This window comes from Rhinoraja longicauda, chromosome 6 (assembly GCF_053455715.1).
Source record: "Rhinoraja longicauda isolate Sanriku21f chromosome 6, sRhiLon1.1, whole genome shotgun sequence".
Classification (NCBI taxonomy): domain Eukaryota; kingdom Metazoa; phylum Chordata; class Chondrichthyes; order Rajiformes; family Arhynchobatidae; genus Rhinoraja; species Rhinoraja longicauda.
The window spans coordinates 37,831,317-37,849,137 of NC_135958.1; the positions used below are offsets into that span (position 1 = coordinate 37,831,317).

The 17,821-nt window shown below is 41.5% G+C and overlaps 1 protein-coding gene across 1 annotated transcript in view; it reads left to right on the forward strand.

Moving 5' to 3' along the window:
- The first annotated feature begins 5,787 nt into the window (after nt 1–5,787).
- LOC144594714 (polycystin-1-like protein 2) overlaps nt 5,788–17,821 on the forward strand; it is a 97,481-nt gene continuing 85,447 nt past the window's right edge. Inside the window, exons 1-3 of the mRNA XM_078401556.1 lie at nt 5,788–5,833; nt 15,448–15,834; nt 17,683–17,790. Coding sequence (XP_078257682.1) covers nt 5,788–5,833; nt 15,448–15,834; nt 17,683–17,790 — 541 coding nt within the window. The remainder of the gene's footprint in view (nt 5,834–15,447; nt 15,835–17,682; nt 17,791–17,821) is intronic.

Sequence of the window (17,821 nt, forward strand, 5' to 3'; positions counted from 1 at the left end):
TTCTTAAGTGAAAGAAAGAAATATAATTTTAATACAGAGAAATGTGAGGTGTATTTTGGGAAGTTTAACATAGGCAGGACCTACACAGTGAATGGTGGAGCTCTGGGGATCGAGAGCAGAGGGATCTAGGAGTTCAGGTGCATGGTTCCTTGAAGATGGAGTTGTAGGCAGATAGGGTGGTCAAAAAGGCCTTCGTCAGTCAGTGTATTGAGAAGAGAAGTTGGGCGGTCATGTTGCAGTTCTATAAGACATTGGTGAGGCTGTATTTAGACTATTGTGTTCAGTTCTGGGCACCATGTTATAGGAAAGATGTCAAGCTGGAAAGGTTACAGAGAAGATTTACTAGGATGTTGCCAGGACCAGAGGGTCCTGGATATAGGGAGATATAGGGAGAGGTTGAGTAGGCTGGGATTCCATTCCTTGGAGCACAGGAGGATGAGGGGTGATCTTACAGAGGTGTATAAAATCATGAGAGGAATAGATTGGGTAGATGCACAGTCTCTTGCCCAGAGTAGGTGAATCGAGGACCAGATGACAGGTTTACCGTGAAGGGGAAAAGATTTAACAAGAATCTGAGGGGTAACCTTTTCACACAAAGGGTGGTGGGTGAAAGGAACAAGTTGCCAGAGGAGGTAGTTGAGGCTGGGACGATCCCAACATTTAAGGAAACGGGTACAAGGAAAGGACAGGCTTGGAGGGATATGGACCAAACGCATGCAGGTGGGACTAGTGTAGCTGGGACACGTTGGCCGGTGTGGGCAAGTTGGGCTGAAGGGCCTGTTTCCATGCAGTATCATTCTATGACGAAGTTGATTTGTCACCTGTAAAGAGTGTTCAAAGATTTGGTTGGACAGGGAGCGGTGAAAGTTCAGTGTTTTGCATCTGTGCTTGCTGGGAAAATAGTATATGAAGGGAAACAGGAAAGGTGCAAGAGATAACCAAGGGGTCTGTGGAGAGTGGTCATTTTGGAATGTTGAAAGGTGAAAAGAATTTGTGTTTTTAATCATTTATTTTTCAAACCTGGGAATTACTGGCACTGTAATATTTATTGCCTCTCGCTAAATCCCCTTGATGCAGTGAGCTAGCTTCTGAAACTATTGCAGTCCTCCTGTTGAAGGTACTCCCACAATGCTGTTAGGCAGGGACTTGCAGGATTTAGGCTCGACGTTGATGGATGAAGGATCCACAATATATTTCTAGATCAATATGGTATGTGACTCGGAGAGGAATTGTATGTGGCTCGGAGGGGAGTCTGTTGGTGGTGTTGCAGTGCACCAAGTTGACCTCGTAGTCCTTTGGGGTAGAGGTTGCAGGTTAGTGAAGTTTTGTTGGAATAGCCTGGAGGAGCTACTCAGTGCATTTTATAGACATTTGGTACACATTGTAGTCATGTTGGTGGTGATGGGAATGAATATTTAGGCTGTTTGCATATTAGTCAAAACTTTTTTCTTGAAATGTTGAGCTTCTTAAGGGGTTGGGGCTGCACTTATCGAGACAGGTAGGGAGTGTCCTATCGCACTCCTGGCCTACTTTGTGGATTTTAGCAAGCTCTTGTGGTTTCAGAAGGTTAGACTCTCATACAAGATATTTATCTACCTGACTGGCACTTGGAGCCATAATGTTTATGTAGCTGGTCCAGTTGAATTTCTGGATAATGGTGGTCCCTGCAATGCCAGTGGTCGAAGACTTGGTGATGGAAATGCCAGTGAGTACCAAGGGTATGTGGTGAGATGTTTCTTGTTGGAAAACCTAATTGCCTGGCACCTTTATGATATAACTGTACTGGAAGAGCTTGGCTGGAGTTTCAGTTTGTTCCAGTGTACAGATCTTCGGTGTTGTAGCTAGAATGTTGCCCGGATTCATGGCCTTAGCTGTATCTACTGATCTCAATTGTGCCTTGATGTGCTGTAAATTGAATTGGTCGGAGATTGGCATCTATAAAGGCAGTCATCTTATGAGAAAGCCAAGATGGAACATCTATTGACAATTTTTGCTGAAGTAATGATATTGTGATGGTCATAGTGCAGAATTATTAAAAAAGATAGTGGGAACAGTGGGGGTTTCTGGGAAACGAGGCAGAGTGCGGAGTGGGGAGGGAATGCCCTTTCAACTATTAGGAAATCTCAGATGAGAAAGTAAATGAAGGATATAGGCGTGATAATTATGTTTATAGGAGAGTTTTTATGATTAATTAATGTTATATATATTTTAGCATTTTTGTTTAGCACATTAATCAATATTTCTTCTTGGATTATGCATACACAGTTCTTCTCTTCAATTACTTCCTATTCTTTTCTTACACAAGGCTGATCAGATGCTTTGCAGGATTTGGGAAAGTGCATGGGAGGGGAAATAAAAGCATGCAAATTGGCATTTTCTGGGAATAATATCCTGCCCAATCAACCAAGCCTAATTGTTAGACATTGAATAATGATTATGGAGGCTAGTTCATATCCTGGACTTCCTGCTGGAGCGACCGCAGGCAGTGAGAATGGGCCCGCACCTGTCCGCCACTATCACCCTGAGTACCGGCACACCACAGGGCTGTGTTCTGAGCCCCATGCTCTACTCCCTCTTCACACACGACTGTGTTCCTGCATTCGACACCAACACCATTGTCAAGTTTGCAGACGACACAACGGTGATCGGGCTTATCACCAGCGGTGATGAAACAAAATACAGAGCGGAGGTGCAGAACCTGGCGGACTGGTGCTCTGATAACAACCTGTCCCTAAATACCACCAAGACCAAGGAGCTGATCATCAACTTCCGTAGGTCACATAACGGGGAATACGCCCCGATCTCTATCAACGGGGACAGTGTGGAGAGAGTGTCCAGCTTCAAGTTTCTGGGCACTCACATTTCGGAGGACCTATCATGGTCCACTAACACTGCTGCGCTGGTCAAGAAGGCACAGCAACGACTGTTCTACACAAGAACACTGAAAAAGTCTGGTCTACCCCAACAGCTGCTGACAACATTCTACCGCTGCACCATAGAGAGCATCCTAACGCATGGCATCCCTGTGTGGTACCTCAGCTGCACAGAGGCAGAGAGGAAAGCTCTTCAGCGGGTAGTCCATAGAGCTCAGAGGACCATCGGAACACAGCTACCAGCCTTGGAGGGCATCTACAACACACGATGCCTCAGAAAAGCCACCAGCATCCACAAAGACTCTTCACACCCCTGCAACAGTCTGTTCGAACTCCTTCCATCGGGCAGACGATACAAGGCCTTCTATGCCCGCACCTCCAGACTCAGGAACAGCTTCATCCCCAGGGCCATAGCTGCTATGAACCGGTCCTGCTGAGCCGGATGGTCACATCGCACAGATCTACTTGCACTTTATTCTGTCTTAAAACTGTTACAATTTGTTTCGTTGGGTTGCTGTTGTTTAAATTAACTAAATTATTGCATCGTCTGGGAGGCGCATTCCCAGTCTCGTTGTACCCCTGTACAATGACAATAAAGATATATTGTATTGTATTGTATTGTATTGTATATTTAACAAGCTTTTCCAGCTGGAATAAGTAGTGAAGCAATATTCTTGCTTGTGCCATTGTCTTACTGCAATCTTGATCTTGCTTTTAGATCATTTTGAAATCATAGATAGTATAATCAATTAAATGTTTTTCACTATTGCAAACTGGAATTAGTTTAGCCTTTTCAACCATAGAACAAAAATCTGTTATTGCTAAATTGTAATCAATTATCTTTCATTTGGTTAATTCTTCATTACTGATGTTATACATCAACAACTATCTATATACCAAAACTCTTGTTTGTTTATTTGTTTGTTCTTGAACTACAGCCAAAGTGGTACACGATAGCACAACAATTTTAGGCCCACCTTACTCACCGCCGTCCCTTTGGTGCTAATGGAAGAAGTTTCATTGAAATTGGTGTTATATTTTTTAAGTTATTCACGTTTTAAAGTTTAAATCTGTCTCCAAGGGAGGGAGGGGGGTTGAGGGAGATGGAGAGGGGGGGGGGGGGAGGGGGGAGGGGGGAGGGGGGAGGGGAGGGTGGAGGAGGAAGGGAGGGGGAAGGAGAGGGTGCTGCACCAATGCAGGAGAGTTTTGGGCCCAAGTTTTGGGCCCAATTGAATGTTAAGATAACTTTAAGATATCAGATGACACGTTCCAAATTTTTGGGAAGGAAATTGACGATAAATTCAATGTTTGGTCATGAGCCAAGAGATGCAAATAGGAGATAACGGCTGGGAAATCATGCTAACTATGACTGAATTTAAAACATAAACTTTTCCATTGATACTGGAAAACTGAAACAACAACTAATTGCTGGAATTATCTCTCAGGTCAGGTAACATTTTGTAAATGTTTATACAGCACTATGAATTAATTTCTCATCCCAGAGCACCATCACCTGTTGTTGTCTCATGGAACAATGCCCAATTATTGTGTAAGGGCCGACGCATTCAAAAACTAAATGGGCAGCTTTCCAATTAAACCACAACTAAAATTATGTAGCCTTTGTCGCCGGATAGGATGTGCAAATGTATATTGTTTGGTTGAATAACGTAGATTTGATGAGGTGAAATGACTATATTAGTACATAATTAAGCTCTCACCCAGTAAGAAGCAGTTCTATAAAATTCTATAAATTTGGTTTTTTGTAATCAAACAGGCTGGACAAAATGCATTTTGGCCATTTCAGTGCAGTATATTCTCTGCTCGGGATAGCAAGGGGAAAAATAGCTTTGTCAACCGAAGACATGGAAAAATAGCTTTGTCAACCGAAGACATGGAAAAATAGCTTTGTAAACTGACAACATATAACCCAAAGAGCAGATGGTTCTCTATCAAAATGTATAAATTACTTGCTTGTAAATGGAGGAATTATGGTAATTGATTGGATTAAATTTTAAATCTAGTAGTTGTCGTAGCATGCCAACCAATTTTTAAATTACATCTTCCCAGTGCTTTTGATTTTACAATCATTCCAGATATTAATATGCTTCTTACTGTCTGCACTAAACGTACGTTTTACTCACTGAAGTAATGCCTCCTTGTTGTTTGATTGTATTTAAAGATTATTGGATGAAAATGGTGACTGCTTCTCTTTCCACATAAGTAGTCAAACATTAGCATTGTTTAAAGCAGTTTTTGATTTTATCTCTTTGCACATATTAGTTTGGGACTGATGGGGCAACTGGTAGAATAAGTGTAAATGACCATTAATGCAGCTGTAAATATGGTGAAAAGAAGGGACCGATAATATCTCTCTAGTAAGTGTCTAAATTCAAGCATTTTGGGTGAAATGAAGAAAATATTACAAACCAGATATAATTTGCATTGACTTGTGATTCTCTCACATATTTTGAATCACCAGAGCAGCTCATCTCAATGCACTGGATTTAAATATCAGAAACCTGATCTCAGATAATATAATGAGGGCATTATTTATGATATTCAGGAAGTGCCAATTCCTGTTTGCTAAAGAGGTGGAGACACACACCTTGTATATAACTAAATGGTGTGAGCTCACTTCAGATGCTCTGATTTTGCAGAGGTTTTAGAGATGGAATTCCAAATTGTTTTGGTCATTGCTTTTAGTGTTTATTATCAGGTTGATGCTGACCCCTGCCTCCAACATCAGATCCAATTTCAAAGTTCATGCTATGAATCTGTGCAAATGCAGCTGAACTTCTCGAGTGCACAGGGATGGTGCAGAGGGACTGGTGGGCATCTTGCTTTCATTAAAAGTGAAGGGGTTCACCAATTTCTGAAAAGCCACACTACAGATATCAACAACAGGTGGATTGGCATGGCTTATGCTACATACGACTTAATCCCTGAATCAGACACGAAAGGTAAGACATGGAACCATATAGAAAGTTTGAACCATATAGGTAATGTTGCTGCCATTGGTCATGTATGGCAAATGTTTTAGTTCCTTGTAAATTGCCGTTTTTACATGTTGATTTATTTGCGGTGAAATAAATTAAACTAACTAAAGTAACTATGTGTGCTACGCTAACAAAGCTTGACCCGAAACATCACCCATTCCCTCTCTCCTAGATGCTGCCTGACCTGCTGAGTTTCTCCAGCATTTTGTGACACCTACGCTAACAATGCTTGTCCATTTACGAGGCTTCTGTTGAGGAAAAGTCAGAGGAGAAGTAGGGTTTGCATTGATTTTCTCAGCTTGTTGCTCTCTTGGGGCCTTTGTGAACTTCACGACAATGTGGGCACCTGGGCCTCTGGTCCAACCCTGTCTGCTGCTCTTCTGATGGTGCCTGCACCAACATGGTCCTCTTACCTATTGACTATGGGCTCCTCATCTTGTCCATCCTGCAGGTCCACCTCACTGCTGTGCAATGTTGTGCAAAGTGCCACACACCACCATCGTATAGAGAGAGTTATGGTGGATTCCAGATGTGGTGCATCTTTACCATTGCACAGATACTTTTGGTCGTCACATGGATTTCATTGTAGTACGCTTGAAAGTCATCAGTTGTGGTCCTCGTAGTTGTTGTCAGCAGTGTTTTAAAGGATCCACTGGTTCTGAGCAATCATTTGATAAGCGTGGAGACACAGGAAACTGCAGGTGCTGGATACTTGAGCAAAAAAAGCAAACTGCTGGAGGAACTCAATGGATTAGGCAGCATCCAAAGAAGGTTCCTGACCGGAAACATTGTCTGTCCACTCTTCCACGGCTACTGTCTGACCCGGCTGAGTTCCTCCAGCACTTTTGTTTTGCATTTGGTAAATGTGTGTTTAGAGGCACAAGCAGAATAAAGCAATTGGACTCCTGGAGGATGGCTGCTGTGCTGGAGTTGTCCTGGAATCTTGGGCACGTAAATATGAAGATATTTAGATTTAGATTTAGATTTAGAGATACAGCGCGGAAACAGGCCCTTCGGCCCACCGAGTCCACGCCGCCCAGCGATCCCCGCACACCCACTAGGGACAATTTAAAAAAAACATTTACCCAGTCAATTAACCTACATACCTGCACGTCTTTGGAGTGTGGGAGGAAACCGAAGATCTCGGAGAAAACCCACGCAGGTCACGGGGAGAACGTACAAACTCCGTACGGACGGCACCCGTAGCCAGGATCGAACCTGAGTCTCCGGCGCTGCATTCGCTGTAAGGCAGCAACTCTACCGCTGCGCCACCGTGCCGCCGTACATATTCTTGTACTTGTACTTGAGTTGCACATTTATGAAGTGGAAGCTTTTGTGCTTGGCAAAGACAGAGTGAGCTGAGGAAACCTCAATTGCCATACGCTACTGTTAATTGACCAAAGATAGACGCAAAGTGCTGGAGTAACTCAGCGGGATAGGCAACATCTCTGGAGAGAAGGAATGGGTGCACATTCAGTCATCTGCCGCTTGGATTTGTTAGTAACAGCCTGCAGGAACTTGCTGAAGCATGGAAGGCCCCATGGCAGAAGGTTGAGTGTAATGATGTCCTTTGCAAACTCGGATCAAGGGTACATTAGGTCTGCTGAAAATTGAAATCAAAACTAAAACTCACACAACATTTGGTAAAAACCTCATTGAATTAGAATCAACTTTATTTAGAATCTATAGTTAATTGCTAATCTATAATTATTTGGTAACAGTGAGATGAATTAATTTAACAGAATTTGCCGTTCAACATACATTAATTATCAAGTCATGAAAGTGTTAGACATATATTGTTGCAATAAACTATTGTCAAAAATGAAATATCCAACTAGAATTATTTCATAGTTCTTTTACCAACATTCAGACACTTACATCAGCATCTGTCTCTTTCTTTTATATCTTGCATATATTATCTATATTGAATCTTAATGTACAAAAATGATGGAGGATAAGTTGAATCTTTTCGGAGATCTGTTTATTTTCTTCATGCCAACAAACATAATCATCACCAACATCAACCAAAATGGTGCCTGGCAAAAGAATGAAACAATGACACGTTTCCAGAAACCCCATGACCCCGGCTGGCATAGAGAACAACTAATGACGATGTACATTTAATTAGGAAAAAAACTGCAGATGCTGGTTTAAATCGAAGGTAGACACAAAATGCTAGAGTAACTCAGCAGGTCAGGCAGCACCTCGGGGGAGAAGGAATGGGTGACGTTTCGGGCCGAGACCCTTCTTCAGACTCGAAAGGTCACCCATTCCTTCTCTCCCGAGATGCTGCCTGAGCCGCTGAGTTACTCCAACATTTTGTTTCTACTTTTCATGTACATTTAATTATTCATGTGACTGCATAAGCTATATTGATCAGTACAACGCTTGTACAGTTTGTAACCATTTAAAAAAATTATTTCTGTTTTCAGCTCTTTCTTGGTTGGATGGATCTGCATTAAATTACAGTAACTGGGAATTTGCTCAGCCATCCACTTCTCCAGCAGATTGTACCTACGTTCACATTCAAGCTGGCTATTTAAAGTGGGCCATGATTAACTGCAACAACCTGCTTTCCTTCATTTGTGAATTTGGTATGATAGGTTTTTATTATTCCAGACTAATGGAAAATAAATTGGGGAGGGAAACTCAGCGACAGAATTATATCTGTTCAACAAGTGCCTTACAAAAGACTCTTGTGTCAGGTTTCTTCATTAAGTCCTGATGTGATTGGAATTCAAGCAGCGCCTGATTCATTTTGTGTAAAGGAAGCCATAGATTTGTATAGTACTTTTTACAATCTCATGAATCTCATACGGCAGTAGTGTACGTTTGAAATTTAGTCCCTGCTGTGATGTAGGAAAGGCAACGGTCAGTTTGCACCTAGTAAGATGAGCAAATGAGACAGGCCGGATAATCTGTGGTGAATCTGGGGTGTCAAAATCTGCAATCTTTACAAAAAAAGACAATAGGCCAGTGTGAGAAATAGTGGTAGCCACGTCACTATTATTTGAGATTAAATTTACCAAATATGCTTGAGGAACGAAAGAGTGAGCCTAACTGCATGCAGCTGGTTCTGGATAAACTGTACCTGATCAAAGAACATTTGGTCTTGATAATAAATCTGCCACAACAGTGCACTCCACTCCTAAACCACAAGCTTGCTAAAGTTAGAACTCAAAAATAGATGAGTAATAAAATTTGCAGATAAGATTTATCACGTTATCGACTCATTTTACAATACAATACAATACAATATATCTTTATTGTCATTGTACGAGATTGGGAATGCGCCTCCCATACGATGCAATAAATTAATTAGCTAGTCAGTATTAATTTAAACAACCCAATGAAACAAATTAGAACAGTTTTAAAACAGAATAAAGTGCAAGTAGATCTGTGCCGGTTCACTGTGCGATGTGACCATCCGGCTCAGCAGGACCGGTTCATAGCAGCTATGGCCCTGGGGATGAAGCTGTTCCTGAGTCTGGAGGTGCGGGCGTAGAAGGCCTTATATCGTCTGCCCGATGGTAGAAGTTCAAACAGACTGTTGCAGGGGTGTGAAGAGTCTTTGTGGATGCTGGTGGCTTTTCTGAGGCATCGTGTGTTGTAGATGCCCTCCAAGGCTGGTAGCTGTGTTCCGATGGTCCTCTGAGCTCTATGGACTACCCGCTGAAGAGCTTTCCTCTCTGCCTCCGTGCAGCTGAGATACCACACAGGGATGCCATGTGTTAGGATGTTCTCTATGGTGCAGCGGTAGAAGGTCGTCAGCAGCTGATGGGGTAGACCAGACTTTTTCAGTGTTCTTAGGTAGAACAGTCGTTGCTGTGCCTTCTTGACCAGCGCAGCAGTGTTATTGGACCATGTTAGGTCCTCCGAAATGTGAGTGCCCAGAAACTTGAAGCTGGACACTCTCTCCACACTGTCCCCGTTGATAAAGATTATTATTCATCATTATTAAAACAAGATTAATCATTATTAAAATTGCTATGGTGCAAACATATTTGAAGCAAATGGTGATGTTAGGGCCACATGAAAAGTACAGGACAGTGGTTTTAGTTTCGCAAAGAGCCACCAGGGATGTAATTATCTTAAATAGCAATCTTCTGTGCTTAAATATGCTGACTAGATTCCAGTTCAATACCTCTCCTTTACAAAATGTAACATAAATCCGTCATTGTAACAGCTTTATGTCATTTAAGTATCTTCACAACTATAAAGCCAACGTATAAGGTGTTATTGTTGTGCCTGTTGGATCTAGTGACTATCAACCATGGTAATTGGCACAAATTACTTTAGTGCAAATATGACAACTTTGGCTTTGGTGATTCATGTTTAATAGCGATGTGATACTTTGTCAAGACTTACAGATGTCACCTGCCAATAGCTATTCGGTCTTCCACATAATTATCCCTCTGGAATGGCAACTTAATCCATACTTGGGAAAATTCTCGTGCACATTTTCCACAGGAGATGGCAAAATGTATTACGTTGATCGCCAAGACCAGTGAGTAACTCTTTAAAATTTGCTTATCTTTATTTTCAATGGAATGATAATTGTGAATGGAGTATTGTAGAAACAAATAAATGAGATAACTTAGAATGAAATATGCAGCTGGTATTTATTAATAGATGGACTAAGAGACTATCTTTTTCTTCATAATTTTTATATTTCATTTCCCACATGGCAACTCCAATCTCGTGGGATTTGATGGAAAAACAATGTGCAAAGTCTAAAGGGGAAGAGCATGGAAAGACAAAGCAACAGCAGCAAGGGGAGAGTGTTACAATTTGAGAGGCAGAGATGAGAGGGAGGAATAAAGAGAAGTGAGAACATTATGAAGGGAAGAGAGAGATGTTAACAAGTGTGAGAATAACAAATGAAGATTGAAAAGAAGAGAATGTGTGAAATTTGTATTATCCCGACTGTGATTATCTTTTAAAAATTTTGACAAAACCACCTATAATGATTGAAAACGGACAAATAAAACTGGTGTATTTACTGATGCATAAAATTAATCTCCCGAGCAGTAAATATACATGAGGTGATAAAGCTGTAATAACACACGCTTATTAAGCTGTTCACACAAACGTGCCTTTATATGCTTATCCTTGCAATGAACTGAATGACTAAGTAAATGTGATATTGATCTTGATCTCATTTATTTTCTCTTTTGTTCCTTCTTGTGTTTTATTAAGGCCATTCACAGCTGCACATTTATATAAAGCCGCAGGTGTTTATACCATCTCCATTGAATGTCAGACCAGCAAAGGCCATTGGGCTGTTGCCAGGAGCGACATTGTACTTGAGCCAATTAATCAAATGGATGGTTTGCAGTGTTTCAGCCCCAGACAATTGGACACAACTCTTAACTGCGCTGTTCGTTATGGAGACACATTGTGGATTCAGACAAAAAATAACACTGGTATAGTTTATTTATGCTTAATGTCTGTATTACAAATGTAAACGATTCAATCTCTTAGATAGGAACTCTTTGGTTTAAGATTTTACATTAGGATTTTAATTAGTAGCAAAATAACTCTAGAAAGTCGAAAACAATATTTTATGGTTATATCATCATCATCATGGACCACAATTTAAAATGTGTTTTGAAATATAAAAAGTGAAAAAAACTTCAGATTACTTTTAAACAAACTTCTTATATTTAGAAAATAAAATCTAAAATGGTGGAAATCCTCAGCAGGAGAAACTGCTAAAAATACAGAAGTGATGTTTCAGGTTTATGATCTTTCATACAGAGATAGGAAAAGTAAGAAACCGACAAAATTGCAGAGAAGGAGGAGGGTGGAGGGAAGAAAGGGATTGTCTGAGATCGGGAAAATTCCAAGAGGGACTGAGTAACAAGTGGCGAATGGTGCTGGCTGAGAGAGGAGGGTGTGTATTGTTGATCACCACATTAACTGGAAGCAGAAGGAGCTGAGTGAAGGAGATAATGAGCGAGGAAGAGGCAAAAAATGCTGGAATTGTGAGATAGAAAAACTGCCAATGCTGGAAGGTGAAAATAAAAATAGGAAATATACAATGGGTCGTGCAACAAATGTGGAGGAGAGAAGCAGTGTTAACATAACAGGTTTATGACTCAACGTGATATAGGATGGAAAAGGTAATTATTGCCAATTGTTGAATTCAGTGCTAGGTCTGGAACTCTGTACTGTACCAAGTTGGTAGATGATGTCCTGCTATTCTAGGAGGCCAATGATGAAGAGGTAAAAGTGAGGTGGATGTGACAAGCAATTGGAAGATCAGTTTCGCCCTTGCAGACTAAATAAATGACTCTTTAGGAGGATCACCCAATCTACATTTGGTTACCCAGTGTGGAGGAGACCACATCGTGAGCACCAAGTGCAGTGCACTAAATGGGAAGGGATGCAAATATATCACTGTTTCTCCTGAAAGGGCCAAGTGGATCTCTGGATGGTCGGAAGGTAAAAGGACATGCTACAATTCCTGCAGTTGCATGAGAACCACTAGAAATGCAATTGCAAGAGAGGTAGAGTTGCTGCTTTACAGCGAATGCAGCGCCGGAGACTCAGGTTCGATCCTGACTACGGGTGCTGCACTGTAAGGAGTTTGTACGTTCTCCCCGTGACCTGCGTGGGTTTTCTCCGAGATCTTCGGTTTCCTCCCACACTCCAAAGACGTACAGGTATGTAGGTTAATGGTCTGGGTAAATGTAAAAATTGTTCCTAGTGGGTGTAGGATAGTGTTAATGTTACGGGGATCGCTGGGCGGCACGGACTTGGTGGGCCGAAAAGGCCTGTTTCCGGCTGTATATATATGATGATATGATTAACCCTTCACATGAAACTGCACATTATGCATCTTTTACCTCTTCTTCCAGAGTATCCAAATGTTTAGATATGTAATCCTCAGCAGAAATGTTGTAATGCACTAAGGTCAATGTCTGTGTCGTTTGGAAATAGACCAAAATGAGATGATTTTTTTAGAAATATATATCATATACATCACATACATCATATACATTATTTAAAAAAAAATCACATTTAGATGATAGTAAGTAATATTTAGACCCGGTTATTTATCAGTTTGTCATTTTGCCTCGTCCAGATTCTTTGAGAGTTTGCGAAAAATAAGAACTTTTGTGGTAAAGTTTTATATTTTTGTGAGAAAATCTGTTGAAATATTGTGGAAAGATATTCTGTCAACTCGAATCATGATGCAGAATACAAAAGTCGTTGGAATTTCTTTCTGTTAAAGTACACATCAAAGTGTCAGCTTGCTAACGACAGAAGTATCTTTACATGTCAGCATTGCAACTATTCTCTTTAAAATTTTATATATAGATGTTTCTTCACAATTTCTCCTCGTATATCTCCATTTGTTTTGGTGCTGAATACATGCCAACACTGTCCTGTAAATAGTTTGATAATATGTATTGCCAACTAATTGTTTATTGAGATGGATCATGTTGCTTTTCAATAAGTAATTAAAGATCAAAGTCATAGTCTTTACGCGAGAGTCATGATAGCTGCCATTCACACCTTGTGTTTAATTGGGCCATTGTTATAAAGCAAGAACAAGGGAAACTGCTGCTCACAAAACATCAAAAGCAAAGTGAAATAAAAACATAAAATGCAGGAAATGCTCTGCAGATCATGTGGCATCTTAGGAGAGAGAATAGAGTTAATATTGTCTTTGTGTTGTTTCATCTGAAATCATGTAAATACTGCACACGTCCATACAATGATTGAATGATACTTTATTGTCATATGTACCTAGGTCCAGTGAAAAGCTTTGTTTTCCATACGACCCAGTAAAATCATACAGCAGACGTCACCAAGGCAGTACACAAGTGTAAGAAAATAACTGCAGATGCTGGGACAAACTGAAGGTATTTATTCACAAAATGCTGGAGTAACTCAGCAGGTCAGGCAGCATCTCAGGAGAGAAGGAATGGGTGACGTTTCGACCTGAAACGTCACCCATTCCTTCTCTCCTGAGATGCTGCCTGACCTGCTGAGTTACTCCAGCATTTTGTGAATAAATACCTTCGAAGGCAGTACACAAGAGTCGCCACATTTCTGGCGCCAACAAAGTTACAAAAGTTCACCGAACAGTCCTATCTTCTGCGTGCCGCTGCACGTAGCAACAGGCGGTCCTCCGCCCCACCCACCATTCCCCCTTGGTCTCTACATCCCTCCCCACCCACTGGGACCCCCTCTATTCTCAGCACCTCCCCGCTGGGTCCCCATTCATTCTCGGCGGCCCCCCACCGGGTCCACTAGATGAACATATTTGCTAAAGTAGATATTCCACATATATGTTATGAAACTTTATGCCTATTGGTTTCCTTCATGCATCGTGCACATTTTTCTGAATTTCTTCTGTAGTATGTGAGCTACATGCTGGTTTCAAATAAAATGACTGCAATATAGGCAGTGATTATTATGTAAGTGAGGATTTGTATCCACTGGGAATCCAACCTTTAGGGCCTTGCAGCGTGAACACATTTCCCAAAGGCGTTCTTCACATCCAGCCTCTGTCTGATCTTGATGTTGATCTTGATCGTAGTTTGATCTTTTTAGTTTCTCCACGCATAAAACATATTTCAAATGTAATTTAAAACGGATTGTGCTGGAATTCTTGCAAAACAAAATTACCACAAAATATCACAAACTGAAGTTTTAGTGAATAACTAGACCAAGTGGACCCGTTGGGCCTAAACCTCTCTTGCATTGGTGCAACACCCTCTCTTCCCCCTTACTCTCTCCCCCCTCCCCCCTCCCCTCCCCCCTCCTCTCTCTCTCTCCCTCCCTCCCTCCCTCCCTCCCTCCCTCCCTCCCTCCCTCCCTCCCTCCCTCCCTCCCTCCCTCCCTCCCTCCCTCCCTCCCTCCCTCCCTCCCTCCCTCCCTCCCTCCCTCCCTCCCTCCCTCCCTCCCTCCCCTTCCCCACCCCTTCCCCTCCCCCCACCATCCCCCCCAACCCCCTTATCCTCCCTCCTCCCCCTCCCTCCCCCCCTCCCCCCTCCCTCCCTAGGAGATAGATTTAAACTTTAAAATGTGAATAACTTTAAAAATATAACACCGATTTCAATGAAACGTCTTCCATTAGCACCAACGGGACGACGGTGAGTAAGGTGGGCCTAAAATTGTCACGCTATCGTGAACCGTTTTGGCTGTAGTTCAGGAACAAACAAACAAACGAGAGTTTTAGTAAATAGATAGATATAAAATGACTAAAGGCTGTTTAATACAGAAGATTCACTAAGAGAAAATTGATTATTTTTGAGTTTCTAATAGTTTAGTTTGAACTGTTCCATACACTTTTGTGCATGACCTACATCACATAAACATTAAAAAAGATAAATTTTATTAGCTGCATCTGATTATAAGGTCATAAGTGATAGGAGCAGAATTCGGCCATTCGGCCCATCAAGTCTACTCCACCATTCAATCATGGCTGATCTATCTCTCCCTCCAAACCCCATTCTCCTGCCTTCTCCCCATAACCCCTGACACCCGTACTAATCAAAGCTATGTATTGGTTTTTTAAGTACTGTGTATATAAATTAAATGAAGATATTTTTCTCTTGCAGGTTTTGACATGATCTACACTGCATCAGTTGGAAATATTGTTCTTCAGGCATCCACTCTACTACCAGGAGTTATCCCTATTGACCAATCTTCTCAGCTGCTTATTGGACCAGGCCGGCATAATGTGACTGTAACCGCAACAAATAGTTCTGTGGAGATATCTCAGAATTTGACAATTTACCTTCTTGTGGAGATCAGTGGCTTGGAAGCAACGTTAGAGCCACCAGTCTTGAAACCTGGCGATAATGTGACCATACAGGTGTCTGTATCTGAGGGTGCACCAATAAACTTACAGTTTGATTTTATTAATTCTTATAATATTTCAACATATACAGTGGAGAGTTCAACCGGGATACTTCCAGTTTATAAATTTCCAATCAACCAGGAAGGTAAAATTTTCCACTGTCATTGTATTTCTCCAGATATCTGCTAAGTACCACTTCAGAGTAAATGAATTACATTAACTTACAGAGAACTTACCCGCGTTTTAGTTACCCGTCCATCGAATTATATTAATGTAAATGATAATGTCCAGTCAGAATCGCGATTGTTAACCATTTTGACTCCCCCTCCCATTCCTGTACCGACCTTTCTGTGCTTAACTTCCACCATTGCTAGAATGAGCACGCACGCAAACTCGTATTCCATTTGGGTAGCTTATAACCCAATGGCATGAATATTGAATTCTCCAGTTTCGAGTCACCACCCCACCACCTCTCTCTTCCTCCTGCCTCCCCCATCCCAACAGTACACATTTCTCCCATCCCCCAGTCACTCTGCTCCTTTACCCCCCATTTGTACACTCATCTCCAATCGCCAAGTCCCACATTTCCTTTTATCCAGTACTCTTGTCCCTAGTGCCTTTCCACCCACACCCCACCCTCCAGCTTTACATTTCACTCCTCGTCAATCCTTATCTTACATATTTCCCATTCACCTTTAGCCTTTGTCACCTAGTCTACCCATGCCAATCAACCCCCCCCCCACCTGTATCCACCTATCACTTGCCAGGCTCTCTCTCACCCTTGCCTCCCTTTTCTAACTTTCTCCCACCTACTTCAATCAGTCTGAAGGAAGGTTCCTCCCAAAACAACATCAATTCATTTCCTTCCACAGATGCTGCCTGACCCTTTGAGTTCTTAGAGCTCTCTGTTTTTTCTCATGATTCCAGCAACTGCAGTGCCTTGCATCTCCAAAATTATGCCAGAACACTTCTAATTAAAGACAAGAGAAAACCCCCACCCATCCGTTTGCTACCTCTGGAGCTAACTATCCCAATAAATTGTCAGCTGGACTCCCTTGTTCAAACCTTCAAAACCTGAGTATATCCATTACTTTGCTGTCTGTTAAGTCCCTTGCACATATTGTGCCTGCCTTGCTATCTGATCTATTTTAGTTTCTCGAAAAGCAATGTTTTTGTTTTACAATGCTCACTGTGTTCAAAGCTAATCATGGCCTTGAACCTTTCCATCTCTGTAATGTCCTTCAGCCCTGAAGTCTCAGAGATGTCCACAGTTGTCCATTTCTGGCTTTTTGAACATCCTTGATTACAATTGGTCCTTTATCAGCAGCCATGCCATAGCTGTCCATAATTCTGTCCGTTTCCCTTCCTGCTTTCTTCTTTTAAGCCCCTGACCAAAGATTTTTTCATCTGTGCGAAAATGGTCCTTCATGTTTGCTATCAAATTTTGTTTAAGTGAGTTGGGATGTTTTATAATTTAGTTGAAGTTGCGGCATCCAAACAAGTTATTGCTCTTCCCTTCTCCTAAATGTGATGCTAATTGAACTCTGGCTTTGTTTCCAACGGAAGAAAAAACTGAGCATCAGAAGAACGCAAATTGTATTTTGACTCCACAGATGCTGTTTGACATACTGAGTTCTTCCAGTGTTCTGTTTTGTTTTGTTCCAGATTCTAGCATCTGCAATCTCTTTTGTATTTTTTGTATCCAGTGTGTCTGCTTCAACAATGAATCATTCGTTAATGTAGCCCGCGTTCTGGCTCACGCAATGGTACAAAATGGGATGGACTTAAGAAAAAGCGATGAGGCTCCCCCATCCCAACATACCTTGGTCCAACTCGTTCCCAATACCATCTCTTGATATTCACCATCAATAATGAGAGTCAAAGTGATTAATATGGAATTAAATGAAATAACATCATTTAATGTTGAAGACAGAGTGAAATGCACTGATTTTCTTATGTTGCCATTTCAGTATTTTCCTTCTGCTGATTACAGGCACATTTCTTGTGACAGTCACTGCTTCAAACTTCATATCTGTTGACCAACATGTTGCTGGACATGTCATTGTCACAAATAATCTTTCCAAAAGGAGCATTGGAAAAGGTAAGGACAGCGATGGCTTCCTGATCAGTAT